General features: G+C 45.5%; 1 protein-coding gene across 1 annotated transcript in view; it reads left to right on the top strand.

The window, feature by feature from the left end:
* The first annotated feature begins 3,543 nt into the window (after positions 1-3,543).
* The window catches only part of LAMB1 (laminin subunit beta 1), a 58,089-nt gene continuing 37,180 nt past the window's right edge, over positions 3,544-24,452 (top strand). The window contains exons 1-11 of the mRNA XM_075599733.1: positions 3,544-3,692; positions 3,773-3,863; positions 16,252-16,427; positions 18,763-18,898; positions 19,719-19,792; positions 20,847-21,035; positions 21,174-21,237; positions 21,905-22,107; positions 23,185-23,305; positions 23,606-23,794; positions 24,262-24,441. Coding sequence (XP_075455848.1) covers positions 3,830-3,863; positions 16,252-16,427; positions 18,763-18,898; positions 19,719-19,792; positions 20,847-21,035; positions 21,174-21,237; positions 21,905-22,107; positions 23,185-23,305; positions 23,606-23,794; positions 24,262-24,441 — 1,366 coding nt within the window. The 5' untranslated portion in view covers positions 3,544-3,692; positions 3,773-3,829. The remainder of the gene's footprint in view (positions 3,693-3,772; positions 3,864-16,251; positions 16,428-18,762; positions 18,899-19,718; positions 19,793-20,846; positions 21,036-21,173; positions 21,238-21,904; positions 22,108-23,184; positions 23,306-23,605; positions 23,795-24,261; positions 24,442-24,452) is intronic.

Raw genomic sequence — 24,452 nt, 5'->3', positions numbered from 1 at the left:
GCGCCTCACTCCACCTCTTCCCCCCTCCTCCCTCCTTCCCCGTCCTCCCGATCGGGCGCGCGGCGGCCATTTTTAAAAAACAAATTAGCGCAACCCCGGTTATAGCGCGGTCGGATCGGGTGGCCCCCGAGGACTGCGCTATAACGGGGTTGAGCTGTATATATATATATATACACACACATACAGTTATGTCCGGAAATAATTGGACACTGACACAATTTTCATAATTTTGGCTCTGTACGCCACCACAATGGATTTGAAATGAAACAACCGATATGCAATAGAAGTGCAGACTTTCCGCTTTAATTCAAGGGGTTGAACAAAAATAGTGTATAAAACGTTTAGTAATTGCAACCATTTTCATACACAGTCCCCTTATTTCAGGGGCTCAAATGTAATTGGACAAATTAACACAATCATAAATAAAATGTTCATTTTTAATACTTTGTCGAAAATCCTTTGCAGGCAATGACTGCTTGAAGTCTGGAACGCATGTACATCACCAAACTCTGGGTTTCCTCCTTTGTGATGCTTTGCGAGGCCTTTACTGCAGCCCTCTTCAGTTGTTGTTTGTTCGTGGGTCTTTCTGCCTTAAGTTTTGTCTTCAGCAAGTGAAATGTATACTCGATCGGGTTGAGATCAGGTGATTGACTCGGCCATTGCAGAATATTCCACTTCTTTGCCTTAAAAAACTCTTGGGTTGCTTTCGCAGTATGTTTGGGTCATTGTCCATCTGTAAAGTGAAGCGCCGTCCAATCAACTTTGCTGAATTTGGCTGAATCTGAGCAGACAATATATCCCTATACACTTCAGAATTCATCCGGCTGCTTCTGTCTTCTGTCACATCATCAGTAAACACTAGTGACCCTGTGCCATTGTAAGCCATGCATGCCCATGCCATCACACTGACTCCACCGTGTTTTACAAATGATGTGGTATGCTTCGGATCATAAGCCGTTCCAAGCCTTCTCCATACTTTTTTCTTCCCATCATTCTGGTACAGGTTGATCTTAGTTTCATCTGTCCAAAGAATGCTCTTCCAGAACTGGGCTGGCTTTTTAGATATTGTTTGGCAAAGTCTAATCTGGCCTTTCTATTCTTGAGGCTTATGAATGGTTTGCACTTTGTGGTGAACCCTCTGTATTTGCTCTGTGAAGTCTTCTCTTTATGGTAGACTTGGATAATGATACGCCTACCTCCTGGAGAGTGTTCTTCACTTGGCTGGATGTTGTGAAAGGGTTTTTCTTTACCATGGAAAGGATCCTACGATCATCCACCAGTGTTGTTTTCTGTGGACGTCCAAGCCTTTTTGTGTTGCAGAGCTCACCAGTGCGTTCTTTTTTTCTCAGAATGTACCAAACTGTTCATTTGGCCCCACCTAATGTTCCTGCTATCTCTCTGATGGGGTTTTCTTTTTTTTTGCAGCCTAAGGATGCCCTGTTTCACTTGCATTGAGAGCTCCTTTGACCGCATGTTGTGAGTTCACAGCAACAGCTTCCAAATGCGAATGCCACACCTGGATTCAACTCCAGACCTTTTACCTGCTTAATTGGTGATGAAATAACGAAGGAATAGCCCACACCTGTCCATGGAACAGCTTTTGAGTCAATTGTCCAATTACTTTTGGTCCCTTGAAAAAGAGGGGGCTACATATTAAAGAGATGTAATTCCTAAACCCTTTCTCCAATTTGGATGTGAATACCCTCAAATTAAAGCTGATACACTGCACTTTAAGCCCATATTCATTATTTAACTGTAACTTGAATTTATTTTGGTACACAGCCGAAATAACAAAACTTGTATCAGTGTCCAATTATTTCCGGACCTAACTGTACATACATTGCAGCCTCACTCTGAGCGGCGCGAAAAGATTCTTTTCTGAGACTTCCCCCTGATCGTCCAGCTCCACGCTCGCGCGCGGCCCTAATATAGAGCGGCTGGCTAACCACAGCCAATTATAAGTGATGCTCGCATGCACAGAGAAGCAAGCGTGCCCCTATACAACGCGCTGTAGGTGATACCTTTTTTATTTGGACTAACAATTGATATTATCAAACAAGCTTTCAAGAGTTTTCTCTTTTCCTCAGGTCAGCAATTCTAATAATAATATTTGATGTAGTTGACACATACTGTATGTAATACAAACATAGGAACTTTATGAACCCCTTAGCCTTTCTGTATTATCATTTGCCCATTCTCACAGGGCCGGCCTGATAGCGGTTCCATCAGTGTCACAGCACCGAGCCCCATGGTTACAGAGGTCACGCGCTCGTCCCCACAAAATGAAACTGATTGCCGGGAGGGGGACGCAGGGCCTATGTAACTGTCTCTTACCTTGTCCTCTTTTAGCGTCCTATTATCATGGCGCGGGGCCTTCAAATGGTGCAATGACGCATGGCACCGCGTTGCCATGACAACATGGTGCAGTGTTGTCTGAGGAGGAGATGCCTCGCCGGACAAGGTAAGAGGCCCCATGCACGGAGCCCTGCGAAAATCTCAGCCATCCCTGCATGGTACCTTGATTCTGCACCCCGTCCCCTTCCTCCTCATTACATAACAGAACTGATAAAACCATAAGAAAAGATGGACAAAAAATAGGTACACACAGCTGGCGGCCAATTCTAACGAAACCTTCGTAACAATTCCATGCTCAAGGTGTGCAGGTACTGGGAGTACTATAGAGTACTGTGCAACTACTATTTAATTTGCAACCCCAGAGTACCACTACTTTTTGCTGACAAATGTGTGGTGCCAACATCTAAAAACAATTTCTATTATGAAGTCTTGTTCCCTTTCTGAGCATTAGTTATTGTGTAAATCTTTACACAATCAAAATAGATTTTCTTCAATGTTACATTTAGAATCTTTCAAAGTCAGAAACAGTACCGCTACTTTTTTTAAGCCACTTTGACCACTGCATAAAATATCTCCCCTCACAGCAAACTCAGACTTCCTTAGCATTGATGACCAACCCTGTAGATATTAGCCCAAATCAGTCTCTTTAGGGTTGTCGCATTAACCTCTTCATGGCAAAAGGCTGGTCATCAAGCATCAAAGGAGTTTGTATTAGACCACAAGTAAAGCCCATAAGACCATTGCTGTACAATGGGTTGCAAACCCCCCACTGGGAGGGAAGGGGTAAAGATTAAACACATGCAGAATTGACATGGTAACCTCATTTAGCACACTGTCAGCAGAGTCACTGAAGCAGAGAGTGGGACTGATCGAAGAAAATCCGTGACTGATAGAAGAAAACGTAGAAAATGCATATTTTAGTATTCAACCATTTCGCAGCTGAAGATAATCATTTTATATTTCTCAGAAGGATTTTGTAAGGAGGATATCAATATTGTTTTATATTATTGATAGAGGGTTCATGCATCACTTCAGTCAATTCTTCTCAACTAGTCACATAGTGATCATGTGTGTGACATGGGAGGGGGGAAAAGGTGTCTTGGAGATCAACAAGGAGGTGGCTGCTCAGAAAACTGGACTCCCTTTTGCTGATGATCAGATAATGAGAGGGAGAGGGGGAGGGAGTGCCCCCTGACTCCAGTATAGGTGGGTGGTCACACAGCTGGTTCTGCCCATGCGCCTGAAAACTCCCAGACTGAACTTTTCTCTTTTTTTGGGACTGGAAAAGCAGAAATCCCCCCACTCATCAGAGAGGATCGGAGGAAGCACAGCTCGGGGTAAGTAGTGTCTCATCCTGTTGGTGTAATGGCAAGACGCAACTTTTGTTCTGCATGAACTGTTTTTATTTTATTTGCAGGAGAGCCAGGAGACAGACGTTGTGTTATTAGCGTGTGCCCCCCAGCGCAGGAGGACAATGGGGCTGATCCAGGTGCCAGGACTCATCCTAGGTAAGTAAACCACATTTATTAAAATGATCGGGGAAATGCCAGTAACTATTATTTTCATTATTATTTCAACAGTTTTTTTTATCTCTGGACTTTATTGCTTCATTTTATAGCAGTTAATGCCATTTTTTTGTGTGTGTGATTGCGGCTAATGAATGAATCCATCAAAAGTAACCTTTCTGTACCTTTTAACTCATTGAGATCCAGAGCGGCGGTTTCTTCCTTCTGGCTCTCATGGGGTTAAGTAACGCATTGCGGACCCTTCCGGGACATAAAGAGGGTTAAGTAGTGACCTTGGTACTATGTGACCCCCTATTAACACACTCCCTGTTTATTTACTAACGCTCTCCTCTCTGCAAAGAGGAGATTTGGGGGTCTTTGTGGGTGGTGTGCTCCATGTTTCCTGAACTCCTCAGTAAGAAGAGTTTGGGTGGCTCTGTTGAATGCAAGTTGTGCAAGATGCCCCCAGCTTTGTGAAATTATTAATGAATCCCTTATGTGAGCTGCTTGAGTATAAGTAACTGGATAATAGTCACTACTGTACCGTGAAACGTATTAACTCTGTATCTCTACACTAGGGTTTATTGCTTTCTTATATGTATATTTGTATTCATCTAGTGACAAGAACAACCCAAGGCAAAAGTGGTGCAATTCTGATTCCAAATCTGCACCAGATAATGTTTAAAAGCAGCAGTCCAAGCTGCCATTTTAAAATGATCCCCCTCACTCCCCCCCCTCACCCCTCACCCTCCCCTCACCCCCCCTTACCCCTTACCCCTCACCCCTCACAACCCCTCACCCCTCACAACCCCTCACCCCCCCTTACCCCTCACCCCCCCTTACCCCTCACCCCCCCTTAACCCTCACCCCCCCTTACCCCTCACCCCCCCTTAACCCTCACCCCCCCTTAACCTTTACCACTCACCCCCCCTTACCCCTCACCCCCCTTACCCCTCACCCCCCTTACCCCTCACCCCCCTTAACCCTCACCCCCCCCCCCTTAACCCTCACCTCCCCCTTAACCCTCACCCCCCCCCCCTTAACCCTCACCCCCCCCCTTAACCCTCACCCCCCCCCTTAACCCTCACCCCCCCCCTTAACCCTCACCCCCCCCCTTAACCCTCACCCCCCCTTAACCCTCACCCCCCCCTTAACCCTCACCCCCCCCCCCCTTTCCCCTCACCCCCCCTTTGTATGAGTAAGGGCCATAGTGAGGGTTGGTAAACATTATTCAGCCCTGTCAGTGATAGTATGTCTTAAAAGATGCGCATATGCAGTATATACAGCCTGTAGTATCTCTCAGTCATTGTCAGTCATTTTACCAATTGTATGTTAAGATTAGCAAGGACTACAATAAGTTGCTGGTCTCTTGTAGGGTCATAATGTACCAATGGTCTCTAGAGTCCATTCAAACCCAAAGCTCACATTTATAATGGCAAAAGTGGTGCAATTCTGGGGCAAAAACATTGAAACATTGTTCTGTAACCATACTATTGATTTGATCTGTATTTTTTATGGTGATAAATAAGGGTTTTGTCCAGGTTTGCACTACTTCTGCCTTAATACTGTACATATTGGTCCAAGAATATATCTATATGTATTAACACACATACCAAGCTGCCATGGTACGCAATAATGTGTGCACCAGCTACATTTTCAATTACAGACCTAAATATCGACTTCTTTTTCATTAAATAAAAATTAGTATGTTTTAAACGACATCTGCCTTTGTTCTTCTAGCATAATTTTCTTTTTTGTTTTTTTTGAGTGCAAATATCTATTCTTTAGTGTTTAACCTCTCTCTGTCAATGTGTGGCTAGCCCCCCTGTTGGGGGAAGGACTTCAAAGGTTCATACTCTCCAGGTGTATTAAGGATGATAATATTATTATTATTATTATTATTATGTTATACATTGTTCTCTGGGAGTTCATTATTTAATGTATTTATGCATTATTTAATTACTCATTATTTTAAATGAGGACTCTTTAATATGAATTTCTGATGATTTTCCATGACGTTGTGTTAACCCTTTGGCTGCTGGAAGAACCTGCAATGCATTTCTTCATTAAGATGTTAACCAAGGCTAATACCAGTTTTGTATCCAATTACAGATAATTTCACATGTCATATTAAGACATGACATGATTGTATTGTGCCATCTTTCTTGCTATGGGAGACCTCCATAACACCCCTCTACCTTTTGAACTACTGCGTTGGGGCCCAATTAGGGTCCTGCAAAGCAATTAATAGAATTTGATGGTAGATAAGAACGATTGGCCCACCTAGTCTGCATGTTTTTCCATCTGCTAAACCCTCCGACTCTTATTTGATCCATGGCTTTGTTTTCAATTACAACAAACCCAAGCATGTTTGAATTCCCTCACTCTATTAGCCCCTACCACCTCTTTGTTCGGAGGTTATTTTACAAATCCACCACCCTTTCCATAAAGAAGTACTTCCTCACATGTCTCCTCAGCCAGCCACCCTCCTCCAGCTTCAGAGAATGACCTCTTGTTCATCTTCCTTAACCACTAAAAGGGTTAATGGTTTCCAACAGAGGGGGAGGAATAAGGCCTCGTTCAGGGTGCCAGCTGCAGGACTCGGAGGGAGGGCGACAGGCAGGCAGTGCTGCAGTTTGCTGGGCGATCTGTGTTTATCCCCCAGCAGACTTTTCAGCGTTGGGGAGGGGGCGGGGTTACACACGGCAGGGTAAGTATACAAGTTGCAGTCATGAAATCATTCTGAAGAATGATTTCATTGGCTGCCTTGGTCCCTGTGACGCTGCTGCAGCTCCAAAAAACGAAATTTTCGTTTATTGAAACTGTAGTCAGCTTCAACTCCTGGCTTCGGAGACAGGGCGGTTGCTACCCTGACAACCAGTATTCAAATTGAATACTTTGTTTCTCACGGCAGCACGCACGGCAGCACGCCCTCCCTCCGAAGCCAGCACCCTGAACGAGGCCTAAGGCTAAGGCCCCGCTCCCAGAGTCAGCGCACCTGCGCTGCTGACAGGCGGTGCGCTGAGATACACAGACCGCGATCTGCGGTCTGTAGGGAGCGGGAGCCGGAGCGGGAGGTGGGCGGGAGGTGGGAGGTTTGATCGGGAGGTGGGCGGGAGGTGGGAGGTTTGATCGGGAGGTGGGCGGGAGGTGGGCGGTTTGACAGGGAGGGGGGGCGTGGCTTGAGCGGAGGGACCCGCTACTCTCCCCCCCCCTCCCTCCACGGACTCGGGCTGGAGCTGGAAGGTAAGTTTAAACACACACACGCAGGCACTCATTCATACACGCGCACACGCACACACAGGCAGGCACTCAAGCACTCATACACACACACGCGCGCACACACAGGCAGGCACTCACGCACTCATACACACACACAGACAGAGGCAGGCACTCACGCACTCGGGCACACACACACAGACAGGCACTCACGCACTCAGACACATACACACACAGACAGGCACGCACGCACGCACTCAGACACACACACAGAGAAAGGCACTCACCTGCTTTCACTCCACACTCCTCCCCGCTCCCCGAAGCCTCTCCTCCTCCCGAAGCCTCCCCTCCCCATTGGCTCACAGCCACACACGTCACGCGTCAACGCTAGAAAACACCATTCTCTGGTGTCTCCAGCGGCTGACGCGCTACAGCGTGTAGTCAGCTGTGCAGCCAGTGGGGACCGGGACCGGCTCGCGAGGATTCCCCTGCTGGTGGGGAACTCGCGACCCGCCGCCCGCGCCAACGAGCGCAGCGGGACCGAGGCCTAAGAAAGCAATATCTGCTCTACTGGTTGAGTGCTGTAAAGTGATTAAGGTTTAAGTTCTTGGAAGTTACAGTGATTGTGTAGAAGCCTCCACCCTCACTCCACCTAATGGGGTCTGTTTGATGGTCAATAAAGGCGTGCCTTGCTTTGGTACTGCAGACAAGACCCTAATAAAAAGCCGAAACTGTATTGTTTTGATATAGTACCAAGCAGTGGTTGAAGTGGTTTACCAAAATTAGTGGCGCTGTCTGACCTAAAGAACTGCATGCATGAAACTTTGGGGCAAAGCTTGGGGCTGGATTTTAGAAAGACCTAGACATCATGTACAAATGGGAACAGGTAGAGGTTCTCTTTAAAAGTAACGTGGAATTGTAACTTTGTGGATAACATAAATAAGGATAAAGTCCCATCACACATCAGCCACTATTGCTGCTGATGTACGTAGCGTTTTCAAAACCTTTTTAAAAAGAAAAGACGGGATCTAAAGTGATCAAAACACACATGAAAGAATTGTCATCACCCTGGTGATCTCACAGCGGGATCCAAACATTGGCTTTCCTATTATATTGTAAATTCTGGCATGTGAACTTTGGTAATGTGTATGATGCTTTAAAATACATGTTTCATTTTGTATACAGGAGTACTGCTATTTCTTCCCCAGTTTGTTCATTAGAATACATAGCTGACCCCCAGTTCACATAGTGAATAATTAAAGTGACATATATAAACAAATTAAAATACAGAGCGTAATTATGCTAGGTGGTGATTGAAGCATTGAATGTGTTTCTTGCTCCAAAGAGATGTCAGATGATATGTGAATGTGCTGATAAGTTTATTTTTTATCATTGCTCCAAAGAACAACATTCACACATTGTGCTTGAAGTATGCATTCTTGTAAATAGGGGGCAGTTAAATCCAAGAATCCTGACTTCTTCCATAAAGGGAGGGAGGGGTAAGAACAGAGTCCCACTATCTATTCATTCTTTGAAGTTGTGGAATTTTTGTGTGGTTATCTTGATTACTGTCAAGTGCTTCCTTGTTAAACTCTTTGCTACATCGAAGACCCGGCCTCTTCATCACTTCGGTAAATCTCCCAGCCCACAAGTTTCACGATTCACAATAACACTACCTTATATCCTTCATGGGCGTATAAACGAATGTGCACCCTATCCAAAGTGCTTACAGCCTTATTTGGAATGCTTAAAACAAATGGTTGATTAAACTTGTTTAAAGTAACACAAGGATGGTCTTGAGTCTCAATCTTGGGTCTTCTACCTAACAGACCTATGAAAGTGATCATTCTTCTCAATAGTTGATGTGATGTGGTTACCATGGAGGTCTTAATGCTAATGAGGTCAGTAATGTATTACAATAGCCCAGAATTATTGTTATCTTAAGGCAGTGATTCCCAACCTTTTTGTTTGGAGGAATCCTGGAAATTTTTCGAAAAATCTCGGGGAACCCCTATCTGGCTGACACATATTAGGTTAATTTCACATCTCACAAGCCCCCTCTGTTTTCCACCCTCTACTCATGTATTTCTCTCCCCTCCGTCTCACTCCCTCCCTTCCGCCTCGCATGTATTTATCTCCCCTGCGTCTCACTCTTACTCCCTCTTTTCCTCACTCCCCCCTCTCTCCTCTCACTCGCCCCTACCTTCCGTCAATTACCCCACTCTAATTCAATCCCCTCCACAAAATACATACCAAAAAAACCCACCCCTAAATGCATGTCACCCCACCCCGTAATACATAATAAAAATACCCGCCCCCACCAATACATATTAAAAATGCCCCCGCCAATACATATTAAAAATGCCCCCGCTGCCCCAATACATTTTAAAAAGACCCCCACCGCCCCAATACATATTTTAAAAAATTGGGCCACACGGGTAAAATCATAATCATCTTCAATCTCCCCCAGCACCCATCATCATCATCATCCTCCTTATATACCCACCCCCCTGCATCTCACATGAAGTGGGTTCAGGGATACAGAAGGAGAAGGGAGGAAGGATATGTACTACAGGTGCAAAGCTGTTCCATAGTTAAAGTTGCTATAAAATTTGTAACATGAAAATAAACATTAAGGCTGGCTAAAAAAAACAAAAACTGAACAGCAATGTGACTCAACTGATGCACCATGAGCATCGCTCACAACACGCTAGCCAGAAACAGCTCCCGTTGTCTGTCACTGTGTGTGCCAGTGTGTCTGACACTTGCACGTCTCAGCACCGACTAGCCCCGCCCCTCTGTCTCCTGCTCTCCGATGCATCCGCACTGACACAGGCTGACACTCCCCACCCAAACCCCCTCCTTCTCTTTCCCTCCCTCTCTTCTCTCACTCTCACACGCACCTTGGGGTGAGGAGGTCTCCTCACGCTGGTTCAGAAGCGGTCCATGGACTCCGCAGCTCCCTCCTCTGGTCGGAAGTTGGACCCAATTTCCGACGCCGAGGAGGAGGGAGAGAATTGCAATGACCGCCGGCTGCTGCCGGTGGGGCAAACTTGAACGCCCAAGGGCCAATCCGCAGCTGGTCCCGCCTTGACAACCTTTGCGCCCCACTGGTTGAGAAAAACTGGATTAGTCCACCTTGCCTGTGTGTACAACAAATCACACGGCTGGTGGCGCCTAAAGCTAAATATACTCATTGGAGAACAGTCCATTTGTTATCTGAGGCAGCTCAGTTTGATTTGGTACTATGGCTGCATACTTACTTGGTATAATTTTTTTTATTTTATTTTTTTAATCGTTTTACTTGTTAATGGCTAAGTTTTTAGTTCTAAAAGCAAACTAAACTACTATAACGCTTAAAATAAATAAATAAAATGGGATGTTACGTTGTTCCTAATTGCCCCTTCAATTTCATTTCCAGCTGTTTGTTAATTTGCTCTTTGTGTATGGTTTAATTTAATGACTAAAGAGTCAGAGTTGCATCCAACGTTTTGGTGCACACGCACCTTCATCAGGTAAATGGATTAAAACATTGTTCCTGTGCTATTGTATGGAGTATAACATTGAAAAAAAAATGTGGCGCTCGGTTAGCCTGTGGGTGAGATAAAGGTGAGGCATAGTGCTCTTGGGCCCATTGCCATCTTTACACTGGATATGAGCTTTCATGGTTCAGTGTCCTAAAGGATTATCTTAAATCACAAAAAAGTACTTGACCTTGTAAGTATTAATAAAGGAGGGAGAGGGATTATGTGGTATGATCGGGTTACCCCAGGGGTGCGCAAAGTTTTTAACTTGCGCCCCCCTGCCTCCTTACCTTCTGCCTCGCGCCCCCTCTCCTCCTTGGCTCCGGCGTCAAATGTCGTCACAGGGTCATGTGACGTCACGTTACCATGGCAACGTGCCGTTGTGACCCCGCGGCTACCATGGCGACACGTCGCCAAAGATCTGTTAAGTGAAGCTGCACAGGCCTCACGCTGTCCCTCCGGCACTTAATTTAAGTGCCTTGGGGAAGAGCGCGGGACCTCTGTAGCTGCCGTGCCCCCCACTTTGCGCACTGCTGGGTTACCTGATTGATTATCCTCAGAGGCTCGAAAGCTTGTAACATATCAACTACTTGTTGGTCCAATAAAATGTATCATACCCCTACCCCCTCTCCCTCCTTTGTTACTACATGGAAGAAAGGACCAACATGGTTGCCAACCCTTCTTTGCCCTAGTTAAGGGCTGCTGAGTTATATTCACACATACTGAGTTCTGGGATGTGGAAGTATGTGTATCTTAATTTATGTAGCGCTCACAGTGTACACTGTGCTTTACAGAAGAGAAAGATTTGTATGCGCACACGTGTGTTTTTTTCCAATCATATGTAGATTGAAGAGCAAGCACAGCTTTCCAGGGGGATTCAGCCTCTCTTTGTCAGGTGCATGAAGGGGGCTTTGCTCCTCCATCTGCATATACCGTAGTGGCCCGAATAAATTACAGCCTCGCACATAATACGACCCTGAAGTTTTGATGGTGTTCTACATGAAAAATTAAAGGTGTTAGGCTCCGCATATAATACGAGTACAGTTTTCGGAAGGACATTTTTAGGAAAAAACATAACACTATATTCAGGCCAATATGGTAATTGAATAAACCATATTTGGACACCACTCTTTGTCTTGTGATAAGACTAAATCAAACTGATTGCAGGACACTGCACCAAGTAGAGATCGCACAGGGAAAGAAAATGGAGTGTCTCATATACACTTTTGGGAAGTATGGGTAGAGCTGGTCCATAATGATCAGCGCTTTGCAAAAGCGACGATACAGTGAACTACAGTGAATTATACTACAATAAGTGCAATAACAAAATCAATCAATAGGAAAGGAAATCCCTGCTTACAATCTTAAGTAGTATGTTTGGGAGATTGCAGGTGAGGAAATGAGTGCAGTAGATGGCAGTGCTGGGCCACAATGGTTGGGAGGTGGGCGTGGGACAGTAGCCATGAGTCTAGGCGAAATGCTTAATTTAAGAGGTGAGTTTTAAGGTTTGACTTAAAGGTGGGTAGAGGAGGCACTTGGTGTATATTGAATTTGAGGGAGTTCCACCGTGAGGGAAGGGAGAGAACAGTAGGGGTCAAAGGGGTGGAGAGGAGACCGTTATGCTCCTGCTCATCTCCTATGCTCTACCCATAACGTGAGATCACAGCTCATATTTAGGGAGGAGCAGATGAGTGGAGAGCCTTGAAGCCACGTAAGAGAACTTTGTAGGTGACTCGAAATTTGATGGGAAGCCAGGATTTAAGGAGGTGAGCAGAGACTGTTTTGTGAGAGTGGAATTATTCTAGTAACGAGTTTGGATAGATTGCAAAGGAGAAAGTTGTGAGACAGGGAGGCCTGTTTGTAATATGTTACATTATTCCAGATAGGAGAGGATAAGGACATGCATTAGAGTTTAGAAGTAGATTGACAGAGGGTAGGGGTGAATCTCGGCAATATTAAGGAGGAAGAAACGACACATTTCAGCCATGCTGTGAATGTGAATGGAGAAGGAAAGGGAGAAGTCAAATTTCACTCTTGTGCAACTTGCTCTGGAGACAGGATACAAAGACATGTTAGCAACGGAGACCGAAAATGTGTGGTGGGGAGAGGTGATGAGAACCAGGATAGAGCTTTGTTTCAGATACGATAAGAGAGCTTAGAATATGAAGAAGAAGAGTGACCAACAGTATCAGCAGATACTCGAGTAGGGAAATATCACCATGGAATTTTGCTACATGAAGATCATTGGCTGCTTTAGTGAGCAGTTTGAGAGAGCTGTACGAAAGCCAGATTGTAAAAGGTCCAGGAGGGCATCAAAATTAAAAAAGTTGATCATACGTGAGAACAGTAGACGTCCTAGAAGTTGGGAGGCAAGCGGGATACAGGACATTAGTAAGGCACGCAGGGTCTAGGGCAGGCCTGCACAACTTGTAAAGCGAGAAGGGCCGAACTGCTCCAAGGAAAACAGATTTGGGCCGCACGGGTAAAATCATCATCATCATCATTTGTCCCCCAGCACCCATCATCATCATCATCATCCTCATCCTCATCAATCTCTCCCAGCACCCCTCATCAATCTCTCCCAGCACCCCTCATCAATCTCTCCCAGCACCCCTCATCAATCTCTCCCAGCACCCCTCATCAATCTCTCCCAGCACCCCTCATCAATCTCTCCCAGCACCCCTCATCAATCTCTCCCAGCACCCCTCATCATCCTTATATCTGCCCCAGCACCCCATCATCCTCATATCTCCCCCAGCACTCCTCATCCTCATATCTCCCCCTGCACTCCTCATCAATCTCTCCCAGCACCCCTCATCATCCTTATATCTCCCCCTGCACCCCTCATCCTCATATCTCCCCCTGCACCCCTCATCCTCATATCTCCCCCTGCAACCCTCATCCTCATATCTCCCCCTGCACCCCTCATCCTCATATCTCCCCCTGCACCCCTCATCCTCATATCTCCCCCTGCACCCCTCATCATCAAACTTTGCGAGACACCCTCTATCTCGCACCCCCATCTCTCCCCTTCACCCATACACAATACTCCCCCTCCACATAACACACAATACCCCCTTGCAGACCACACACATCCCACCCCCTGCACCTCATTCTCCCCCCGCACCTCTCTCCCCCTGCACCTCACACTCCCCCCGCACCTCTCTCCCCCCGCACCTCACATCACATCCCTGCACCTCACCTCCCCCCCTGCACCTCACCTCCCCCCCACCCCCTGCACCTCCCCCCCACCCCCTGCACCTCCCCCCCCACCCCCTGCACCTCCCCCCCCCACCCCCTGCACCTCACCACACCCCCTGCACCTCACCACCCCCCCCTGCACCTCACCACCCCCCCCTGCACCTCACCACCCCCCCCTGCACCTCACCACCCCCCCCTGCACCTCACCACACCCCCCTGCACCTCACCACACCCCCCCTGCACCTCACCACACCCCCCCTGCACCTCACCACACCCCCCCTGCACCTCACCACACACCCCCTGCACCTCACCACACCCCCCCTGCACCTCACCACACCCCCCCTGCACCTCACCACACCCCCCCTGCACCTCACCACACCCCCCTGCACCTCACCACACCCCCCTGCACCTCACCACCCCCCCCTGCACCTCACCACCCCCCCTGCACCTCACCACACCCCCTGCACCTCACCACACACCCCCTGCACCTCACCACACCCCCCCTGCACCTCACCACACCCCCCCTGCACCTCACCACACCCCCCCTGCACCTCACCACACCCCCCCTGCACCTCACCACACCCCCCCTGCACCTCACCACACCCCCCCTGCACCTCACCACACCCCCCTGCACCTCACCACACCCCCCCTGCACCTCACCACACCCCCCCTGCACCTCACCACACCCCCCCTGCACCTCACCACACCCCCCCTGCACCTCCACCACACCCCCCCTGCACCTCCACCACACCCCCCCTGCACCTCACCACACCCCCCCTGCACCTCCACCACACCCCCCTGCACCTCCACCACACCCCCCCTGCACCTCCACCACACCCCCCCTGCACCTCCACCACACCCCCCCTGCACCTCCACCACACCCCCCCTGCACCTCCACCACACCCCCCCTGCACCTCCACCACACACCCCCTGCACCTCCACCACACACCCCCTGCACCTCATCTCCCCCCCCCCTTGCACCTCATCTCCCCCTCCCCTGCACCTCATCTCCCCCCCCTTGCACCTCATCTCCCCCCCCTTGCACCTCATCTCCCCCCCCCCTTGCACCTCATCTCCCCCCCCCCCTTGCACCTCATCCCCCCCCCCTGCACCTCACCACACACCCCCCTGCACCTCACCACACCCCCTTGCACCTCATCTCCCCCCTTGCACCTCATCTCCCCCCCCTTGCACCTCATCTCCCCCCCCTTGCACCTCATCTCCCCTCCCCTTGCACATCATCTTCCCCCAACGGCACCTCACGGAGCAGGCAGGACTAGCACACTCGGAGGAGGAGGGGGCTCGCAGCCGGGAGAGGAGGGGGGGGCTCGCGGCCGGGAGAGGAGGGGGGGGGGCTCGCGGCCGGGAGAGGAGGGGGGGGGCTCGCGGCCGGGAGAGGAGGGGGGGGGCTCGCGGCCGGGAGAGGAAGGGGGGGGCCTCGCGGCCCTGGAGAGGAAGGGGGGGCTCGCGGCTGGGAGAGGAGGGTCGCGGCTCGCGGCCGGGAGAGGAGGCTCGGGAGGGAGGGGGGGTAAAGCCGCCGCAGGCCGCACAATGAGTGCAGACAGGCAGCATGCGGCCCGCGTGTTGTGCAGGCCTGGTCTAGGGTGTTTTTGATAATAGGTGTGACCACTGCATGCTTGGAGGAGGGCAAAGTGCCAGAGGACAGGGAGGAATTGAAGATGTGGATGAGAGTGGGGACTAAGACAGGAGCAATAGTTCTGATAATGTTTGATGGGATGGGATCAAGAGGGTATGTGGTTGAGATATATAAAATCGTCTTAGAAACTTTCAACTCTAACAGGAGAAAAGCAATTCAAGAGTTGAAGAAGTAGGTTTAGGTAGAAGCAGAGAGGAGGGGGAGGGACAGAAGGAATTTCATTGTGGATCGGATCCACCTTGGTTTTAAAGTGTTCAGACCTTGAGGAGAAGTGAAGGAAGGATGGGAAATCTGCTCCAAGGCACTTCTTTGGAGTCATACACAGTGTTCCATATGAGGTAACCCTGTCTGTATAAGGTGTAATGATGCATGACTTAACAGTTTGGGACCCATTTCCCCACTAAAACAGTCACCTAGAAGGCCCCTCTGCAAAGTCCACCATGCACTTCTGCGCTTACAACCAACCACCTGCCTTTTTTTTTGGCAGGTTCATGGGTCATATATATTATTTAGGATCATTATTTTTATTAAACATTGCTTTGTTCCCACAGTAATTTTAACATTCTACAATACTCTTAGGGAATTTAACTTGTATTTTTTTTTAAGGATTGTATGAAATGGCTGCAGCTTTGGGGGGAAAAAAAGTCATGATTTTAGTGCTTAGTGATTACAAGTGTATAATATAATTACTTTGGAGAATAGTTGTTATTATTATATAGAACAGTTAGAAAAGAAGCGGTAATGTGCTTTATTTCGTCCTTCTCACGGAGCCTCATGTTTTGTCTCTTAGTAATTCTATGGGGCGTTGCCCATGCTCAGGAGCCAGAATACAGCTATGGCTGTGCAGAAGGAAGCTGCTACCCAGCCACAGGTGACCTGTTGATTGGCCGATCCGAGCAGCTCACTTCATCCTCCACATGTGGCCTCCAGAAACCAGACTCCTTCTGCATTGTTAGCCATCTTCAGGTAATGTCTGCTTCTCTGCGCCTTAAAGGCTTCTGCTTGCATCCCTGCTGACCTGATGGTTAATCTGGCTTTTCTCATGAAACATGAGCGCTAGAGATGGACACACCAACTCCCAAGGGGGTTCTGCAGTTTTTCCCAGGCATGTATGAAGCTTTCCCCCTCCACATTCCCCCCTCCCCCCCATCTTAACAGAAAACATCTGGTGAGAGGCTTAGCTGTTCTGTGACTATCTCACACACACATGTGCATTGTTTGAAGAGTTGCATCTGTGTAGTTTCCTGTCCTTGTTTACATTGCTTTCAGATTGTAAGATCTTTCTTTTGTAAAAGAATTAACTTCTTGGCTGCTGGACAGGCCTTCATTATATTGTACTGTACACCCAGTTCTTATTATTTTTTCAAATCTTGTGTGAAAATGCCTTTACATGTGCTACATTATTCTGCTAATGCCACTTCTGATTCCTTGTGAACACCCCAGCACTTTTCTTCCTTTGCGGAGGATATTGGGGAGGGGAAATGGTGGGTGGGTGTTTTATAAACCAGGGGTGCGCAAACTGGGGTGTGGCACGAGATTTTTCTGGGGGGGCGCGCGCGGGCGGTTGCAGTGGGCCCGCGCTCTTCCCCAAGGCATTCAAATTAAATGCCGGGTGATCGCGTGAGAACTCTGGATCCCCAATTTACTGTGATTCAGCCGGCATCTGGAAGCGTCTCCATGGCAACGTGGCATTAAATGACGCTGCGGTGTCGTGTGCTGTCACATGCGCATTGCCATGGCAACACAGCGTTGAATGACGCCGTGGGTCACGCGACGTCACAGGACCCCTCGCGTCATTTGACGCTGCACTAAGCAAAGGGGGGCGCGACCACCAGGGGACACAAGGCAGGGGGCGCAGGGGCAAAAGTTTGAGCACCCCTGTTCTAACCCGTCCCACAGGCACCTTTAGATAAAACTTGTTGTTAATCTTTATTTTATTAATAATTTTTTTTTACTGGGAAGTAACCTCTTGTTTTCAAGTATGTCCTGGGCACAGAGTTATGGTGACAAATACATAGTGAGCAGGGTTATGCATTATATACAAGACATTGCATGCACAGTCACTTTTCCTGTTTCTTTATCTTGCACTTATCCACAAAGTGCCAGACCAAATAAAGAGTTAGTACAGCTAACAGGCAAACCGCTTATTTTTATTTTATTTTTTTACACATCCATTTGAGAGGTGTCTCTTTCAGTAATCACAAGAAAGAGATAGATAATATTTACACTGAAAGAGAATATCAGGCACTGAAGATCCTTCACAGCACTTTGTTTTACACTGAGTGACCGAAGTCTAGACCATTTCCTGATCACAGTAACTACTTTTTTTTTTTTTTTTACATCTCGGCTATTTCATTGAAGGGTGGGATGAGGTAATAGTTACAGAAAATATTTTTATCATGAGCAGAGACATTTTAACTAATAATTGCTCTTGTCTTGTACAATATCGAATTAATGACACTCTTTATTTTATAGTGTGGCGCAGAAGTGGTATATTATACAAGGCTGTCCCTTGCACTTCTGTATGGTGCTCATCCAATGGCCCAATACCTGTTTTCTGTATAAATACAAAGATTAAGCTAGGTTTTTGTTTTTGATATTTTTTGACAAGTAGGAAGTTTTTACTTGGTTGTGTGCATTGTTCAGGAAAGAATTAATAAAACACGGGCTCGTTCCCAATTGTGCATTATAAACGACTTTACCAATCAAATGGCAACTGTTTTGAGAAAGGTAATCGCTGTGAATATGGCACATGTTTCTTCATACCAGGTGGGCTGTGAGCTAGGGTTGCCAGGGGTCCAGTATTGAACCGGTCTGTCCTGTATTTGGACACACTGTCCAGAAATAAATTAGAGGTAATGCTGGACATGTATGTGTGGACATAGTGACCTGACCGGCTTGGGGGGCCGCAGGATTTCCCTGAGCAGGGAGACAGCAGGGCTGTTGCTAGGGAGCTGAGCAGCTTCCTCCATCCTGATTGTCTGCTGTTGGGTAATGTCTGGTGGTGGGGCCAAAGGAGGAAACAGCATGTTGTGGAGAGGTAAGGGGGGGGAGGGGTGTATTTTTGTGTGTGTGTGTGTGTGTGTCTCGAGCGTGTCGCACTTTTCACCATTGTGTCCAGTATTTTTGGAGAAGCCTCCCGGCAACCCTAGCTGTGACCCATTTTTAGTGGACTACTAAAATGTTGCATTTTATGCTGCTGAAGTGGTAAATAGCCATATTAACCTTCCGCACTACGAAAAGCGCGGTTACAAATATTCTTTTTGTATATTGACTACAACCTGTTCTGTCCTTGTTCCAGGAAGAGAAGAAATGCTTTATCTGTAACTCGCAGGACCCCTTCAATGCATTCTCTAACACAGAAAGTCATCGTATTGAGAATGTGGTCACCACGTTTGCACCAAACCGCCTTGATCTATGGTGGCAGTCAGAAACGGGTACGTTTCTGTGCTAATGATTTAAAAAGAAGAAACTTGCCATTTTCATTATAATTTTTACCATTTCTATGTATGTTTTCCTACAAGCCTCCTGTCTGAGGCTGAACTTAATGGATGCCATGTACCTTCGAGGTTGTGATACTTCTCCATTGAGAGAGGTGATTGCTTTCTTGCTTACAGACAGCTGGATGCGTACAGGGTTATTAGAACTGTTCGTACAACTTTTGCACTCAGGAAGAATGGTCTTTACTGCATTCTGGTCAAATGCGTACTATATTTTTATAGGTCTCACGGGATTATATGTTTTTTCATTGCAGCATCATCTTCTAATTGATTTTAAGCTTAAGGGTTCTGCAGAAAACTGCAAGGCTGTGTTGGGTGTTGCCATTGCAGCATGTGGTGTAGATAATTTTAAAGCCTTTTCTTTTTAAAACAGTAATTCTTTGCAATTTACAAAAAAAACCACATACATGTACATTAAAATGACTTGTGGGTACATGATTTCCTAATTGACACTGTGCTTTTGTATACAATGTATAAGGAAAAGGATTTCACGATACATAACTGGTCAAAAAACTTGTAAATCCCTGCAAATGTAGCTCTTATCCATTATATGTCACCACCCTTCACATATGTTGATATCAAGCAGTTATGCCTCCTTATAGTTTTAACATGCATAAAATGATGTTTAGTTTGATGCTTTATTTATAACTACTATGCAATGTCTTCCCATTAAATATGTGAAGAGAGTTAGGTTCAGATTGTTCTAGTGCAAAAGAGTTCATTTGTCCACTTATACTTCATTAACTTCCTATTAAAGGCCTGGAAAATGTCACAATCCAGCTGGATCTGGAAGCGGAATTCCATTTCACTCATCTCATCATGACCTTTAAGGTAAGGAATCCGTAACATTTTGCTAAAGATACAATTACTACCAGTGTGTGATTCTGCTACACAAGGCTGCATTGTTATGACACTTAAAATGTTGATGAGAACAGTATGGCGCAGATGTCAACCGAATTGCAAACATTCTATATAATGTTATGCTACGTTTGTCTTAATAGCCTACAGTATATGAGTTTAACTCTCGGAATATTGGTATCTTTCCCTTTGAGCATGTCCTGCTTTTTTGTGTGTGTTAAAGATAATGGGTTTCCTAATCTCTAGCTTCTGAGGTTAACATGATAACCTTTAGACTACTCTAGGAAGAGCTCCCAGAACATTTAATATTTCAAACACTTATATCTCCTGAATGGAGCATTAGATTTTAAAAATGAAAACTGTGTTGGAAAGGGCAGCGAGAGATCTGTTAAAGTAAGATTGCAGCTTTAAGCATTTTAGCTTGGTTTAGTCAGTTAGCTTAGTCAGTCTGCTGCATCGATCCTTCTACGTATTTGTATTGTATTGACTGCCTAATTTTCTGACCATTATAATTGACTAACTACACACATTTTGTTAAGTTGATAATACAACACATAAATAGATGGAATCTAATGCACATTTTTATTCATTTTATATAGTTCTCTGATTTATACGGTTAGTGTTATGTAAGGATAAACAGATGCACACGTATAAATGCGAAGTTGGGTTTAGTGAACATTTATTTCTTTTCTGTTACACATGCTTTTGGCAATGGAAATAATGTCAGGAAAATAACACATCCGCATACACAATGCCTTTGTTTCACTTCCAAACAGATGTCTGGAAATGACATATGGCATGTAATGTACAGACCATGTCGTGGTACTCCTGAGCGTTAAGAAATGTAACAATGTCTTCGTGTTTTGGCACGCATTAGCCAAAGTAACTGTCGGGATTAACTGCATTGCTCTGCGCAAATACTTTGTTTTCGAAGCTGTACACATTTGGCTGCGCATATGTTGCAAAAAGAAAGATGTTTACATTGTTTACAAAAAAATCCATTGCTAAAATAAACTGCTCTTTGTAGACTTTCCGCCCAGCTGCAATGTTAATTGAAAGGTCTTCGGATTTTGGTAAATCATGGAAAGTGTACCGATATTTTGCATACGACTGTGAGTCCTCGTTCCCTGGAATTTCCACTGGGCCAATGAAGAAAGTAGATGATGTGATTTGTGACACCCGCTATTCGGACATTGAACCTTCAACAGAAGGAGAGGTACCTTGTTTTATTTGTGTTTTTTCTTCGTTAACTTGCCCTCCTGATGTATTTGTTAATTTTTTTATTTTTTTTTACATGTAGCTGTTTTTGGTTTGTATTTATGGTTTGTTTGTGTTCTGTCTTCTTGTGTCTTAGGCCATTTATCGTGTTTTAGATCCAGCTTTCCGAATTGAAGACCCATACAGCCCAAGGATTAAAAGTAAGCTCACCAAGTGGACATGGACATTTCCAGAGGGGTTTACACTGTTCTAAGTTGTTGACCGTACTAGTACGATCATTTTCTGCATTTTTTTAATACATATTTCAAGCCTCAGCCTTTTTTTTAAAACATGGGAGGGTTATAGTTTTTATGTTTTTAAAATAGCTCAATGTGTTTCCTTTTTGTTTTAAATGCTGTCCGTTATTTATTGCAGTGTAATTTTACCTATTATTATTCGTCGCAAAATTAGGAATTTGACTACTCCACTCTAATCGCTTCATATTTTAATTCTTTAGTGAGTTTTTTATTTTATTTACTACATAAAGGCAGGTCATAGAGAAGGTAGCTCTGTAGCACTCTCTGGCTCATGCACTATAGCTCGAGTACTGACAGTTACAATAGCAGGAATTCTGCATATGGGAGATATCCATCCTATCCTCAACTTGACTTCCTATAGAAGACTTGTTGGGTACCAAGTCCCCATTAGTTGAAGGGATGTGGTTTGGGTGATCTTCATACATTGCCACTTATATTAAAGTTACTGAGCAGATGGCACTGCTGCTTCAACATTGCATTAGATGGGTCTACAGACTTTTCCTAGACATGATACGTTTGCCTGTCGCAGTTCCTAGATAAAGTTTGATTTTAAGTATGTGTCGGTTTAAAGGTCTGCTGCGAATTACAAACCTGAGAATCAAGTTCCTGAAGCTGCATACTTTGGGAGACAACTTGTTGGATTCAAGAATGGAAATAAAAGAAAAATACTACTATGCCATTTATGACATGGTGGTTCGTGGTAACTGTTTCTGCTATGGACACGCTAGTGAGTGTGCACCAGTGCGAGGCTATCCTGACAATGTGGAAGGAATGGTAACTATATACATACATATTATTTATTTTTTTAAGATAATTTTAAAGGTGCAATTCTATTGGGCCCAAATTGAACCAATGGTAGTAACATGTATAAAGGGTTAAATCTGACTGGTGTTTTATTGTTCCTTGCAAAAATTGGGCACTTATGTTTTTTTCATGTAGTAAGCTGGTATAGGGGATGTGCTTGATTTCCTTTTAAACTATTTTTGTATGATGTCACTCTATGCTGAGCAAGACGTTGATTGATCCTCGGACAGGGTAGGGTCGATGTGGAACCTCAATTCCGAGCCACTGTGGAAAAAATAAAATGTTCATAATTTCCAAAGAAATCAAATGGGTCACATGTTTGCTTTAAGACTACCAGTGTTTAGTGATATTTTGTTTTTGAATGTTAAAATGTTTAAAGAAACCCAACATCCACTCCCAACCCTTCGCTGTCTGTGGTTATCGTTACTTTCAAATATGACCAAGAATATATCAAAATGAAGTAGCAAACCACTTTTTTATTGTTTTATTTTAAAAGAGCAGTTCCTCCCAAGCACGGCAATCTTTCTTAAATGTACAGGAAGCAAGGGGGTCTCCAGAGCTGGACCGCATTCATTTCAGCTCCGGGGACCCTCTGCTTCTTGAGATCATTACAGGAGAATGTTCCGTCTGCACTTCCTGGAGGTTTAAATCCCCATGCGCCATGCGGACCAATAGGAAACAGCAGTGTCATCCATCGCTATTGCGTAACTCAGGAGATTTAAACCTTCATTTTGTTTCCCCCTGGAGCTGATGATACCGGCTCCTTCGCTGCTAAGTATCTAAAGAAGCAGGGGGCCCCCAGCTCCTGAAACCCCTGCTGTTTTATACAAGAAAACAAATAAGAGGTTGCAAAAAACAAAACAAATACACCAGCAGGTGTAACTGCTCCTTTAAATTCTTCTCTGCTGGAGGTACTCACAAATCATTGTATGCCTTGAATTAACATTTCAATCATAAAAGGAATAGTAGTGCCAGCTGCAACCCCAAATAGCACTTAAATAATGAAAAAAAATCCTAACTGTTTCTTGTTTTATTATTGTTTTTAAGGTGCACGGACGCTGTGTTTGCAGGCACAACACTAAAGGATTAAATTGTGAGCAATGCTTGGACTACTATCATGATTTGCCTTGGAGACCAGCTGAAGGTCGCAGCAGTAATGCTTGTAAAAGTACGTTCACAGATCCTTTTCACCATTGACACGTTTGTAGATAGTAAATATCACCACTAACATAAATGCTTGAGGTTCATAAACATGCCACATTAATATATGTAGGCAAGGGGGGAATCGCCGAAATAAACACACAGCGTTTGTTTAAATCAACCAATGGTGTAGGGCAGGGGTGGCCAATCCCGGCTTCAGCACAGGGGGCTCAATTAGTGGCTCGGTCAAAGAATTCTAACTCCTTTTCCCCCTTATGCTACTGTTTGGTCGTGCTTTATTTATGTCAATGCATCTTTTCTTTTGTAGAATGCAACTGTAATGAACACTCCGTGCACTGTCACTTTGACATGGCCGTTTACTTGTCCACTGGAAATAGCAGCGGTGGCGTTTGTGATGACTGCCAACACAACACAATGGGACGGAACTGTGAACAGTGCAAACCATTTTTCTACCAGCATCCAGATAAAGACATACGTGACCCGAACATCTGTCAGCGTAAGTAACATGGCTTCACAGTAGTAAGCTTTCATTCCGTGATCCCGCTTAACTTTTGGAAAATTACCGTATTATAATAGATTGCAGCAAAGCTTCTTTGACATGTATTAGTGCTTGGTGGCTATGAAGAGAGGCATTTGTTAGAACAGTCAAAGAAGGAATTTGCATGTTTTTAAAAAGAGCTGTTTTGAAACAGACTATGCTGCGTATTAATCTTCTCTGTTCACATTCATTTTTCTGTTTTTGTATACGTCCCTGCATTAACTTCGGCCTTTGTTTTAATTGTCTTGCTTTGAGAGGAATGGTTCTGTATAGATTTCATTGGTTGGTAGGACAAGGTGTCTTCCAAAGGTTTAATGGACCGTAACTATATAAAAATTGGGATATTTGTGGTATGTTTATCTGGTTTCCGTGATCCTTTTGGATCGTCGCATGAATAGTAGTATCCAATATTTTTTCCTTTTTAGCCTGCAATTGTGACACGACTGGTTCCCAGAATGGGGGAATATGTGACCGCTATTCTGACTTCTCGGTTGGCCTCATTGCTGGACAGTGCCGCTGCAAGTTAAATGTTGAAGGAGAACGCTGCGATCGGTGCAAGGAAGGGTTCTATGATATGGATGCCCACAATCCAGATGGGTGTCAGTGTAAGTACTGT

The sequence above is a fragment of the Ascaphus truei genome, chromosome 5, assembly GCF_040206685.1.
Source record: "Ascaphus truei isolate aAscTru1 chromosome 5, aAscTru1.hap1, whole genome shotgun sequence".
Lineage (NCBI taxonomy): Eukaryota > Metazoa > Chordata > Amphibia > Anura > Ascaphidae > Ascaphus > Ascaphus truei.
The sequence above is the reverse complement of the archived record's forward strand: the minus strand, read 5'-3'. Positions and strand labels throughout refer to the sequence as shown.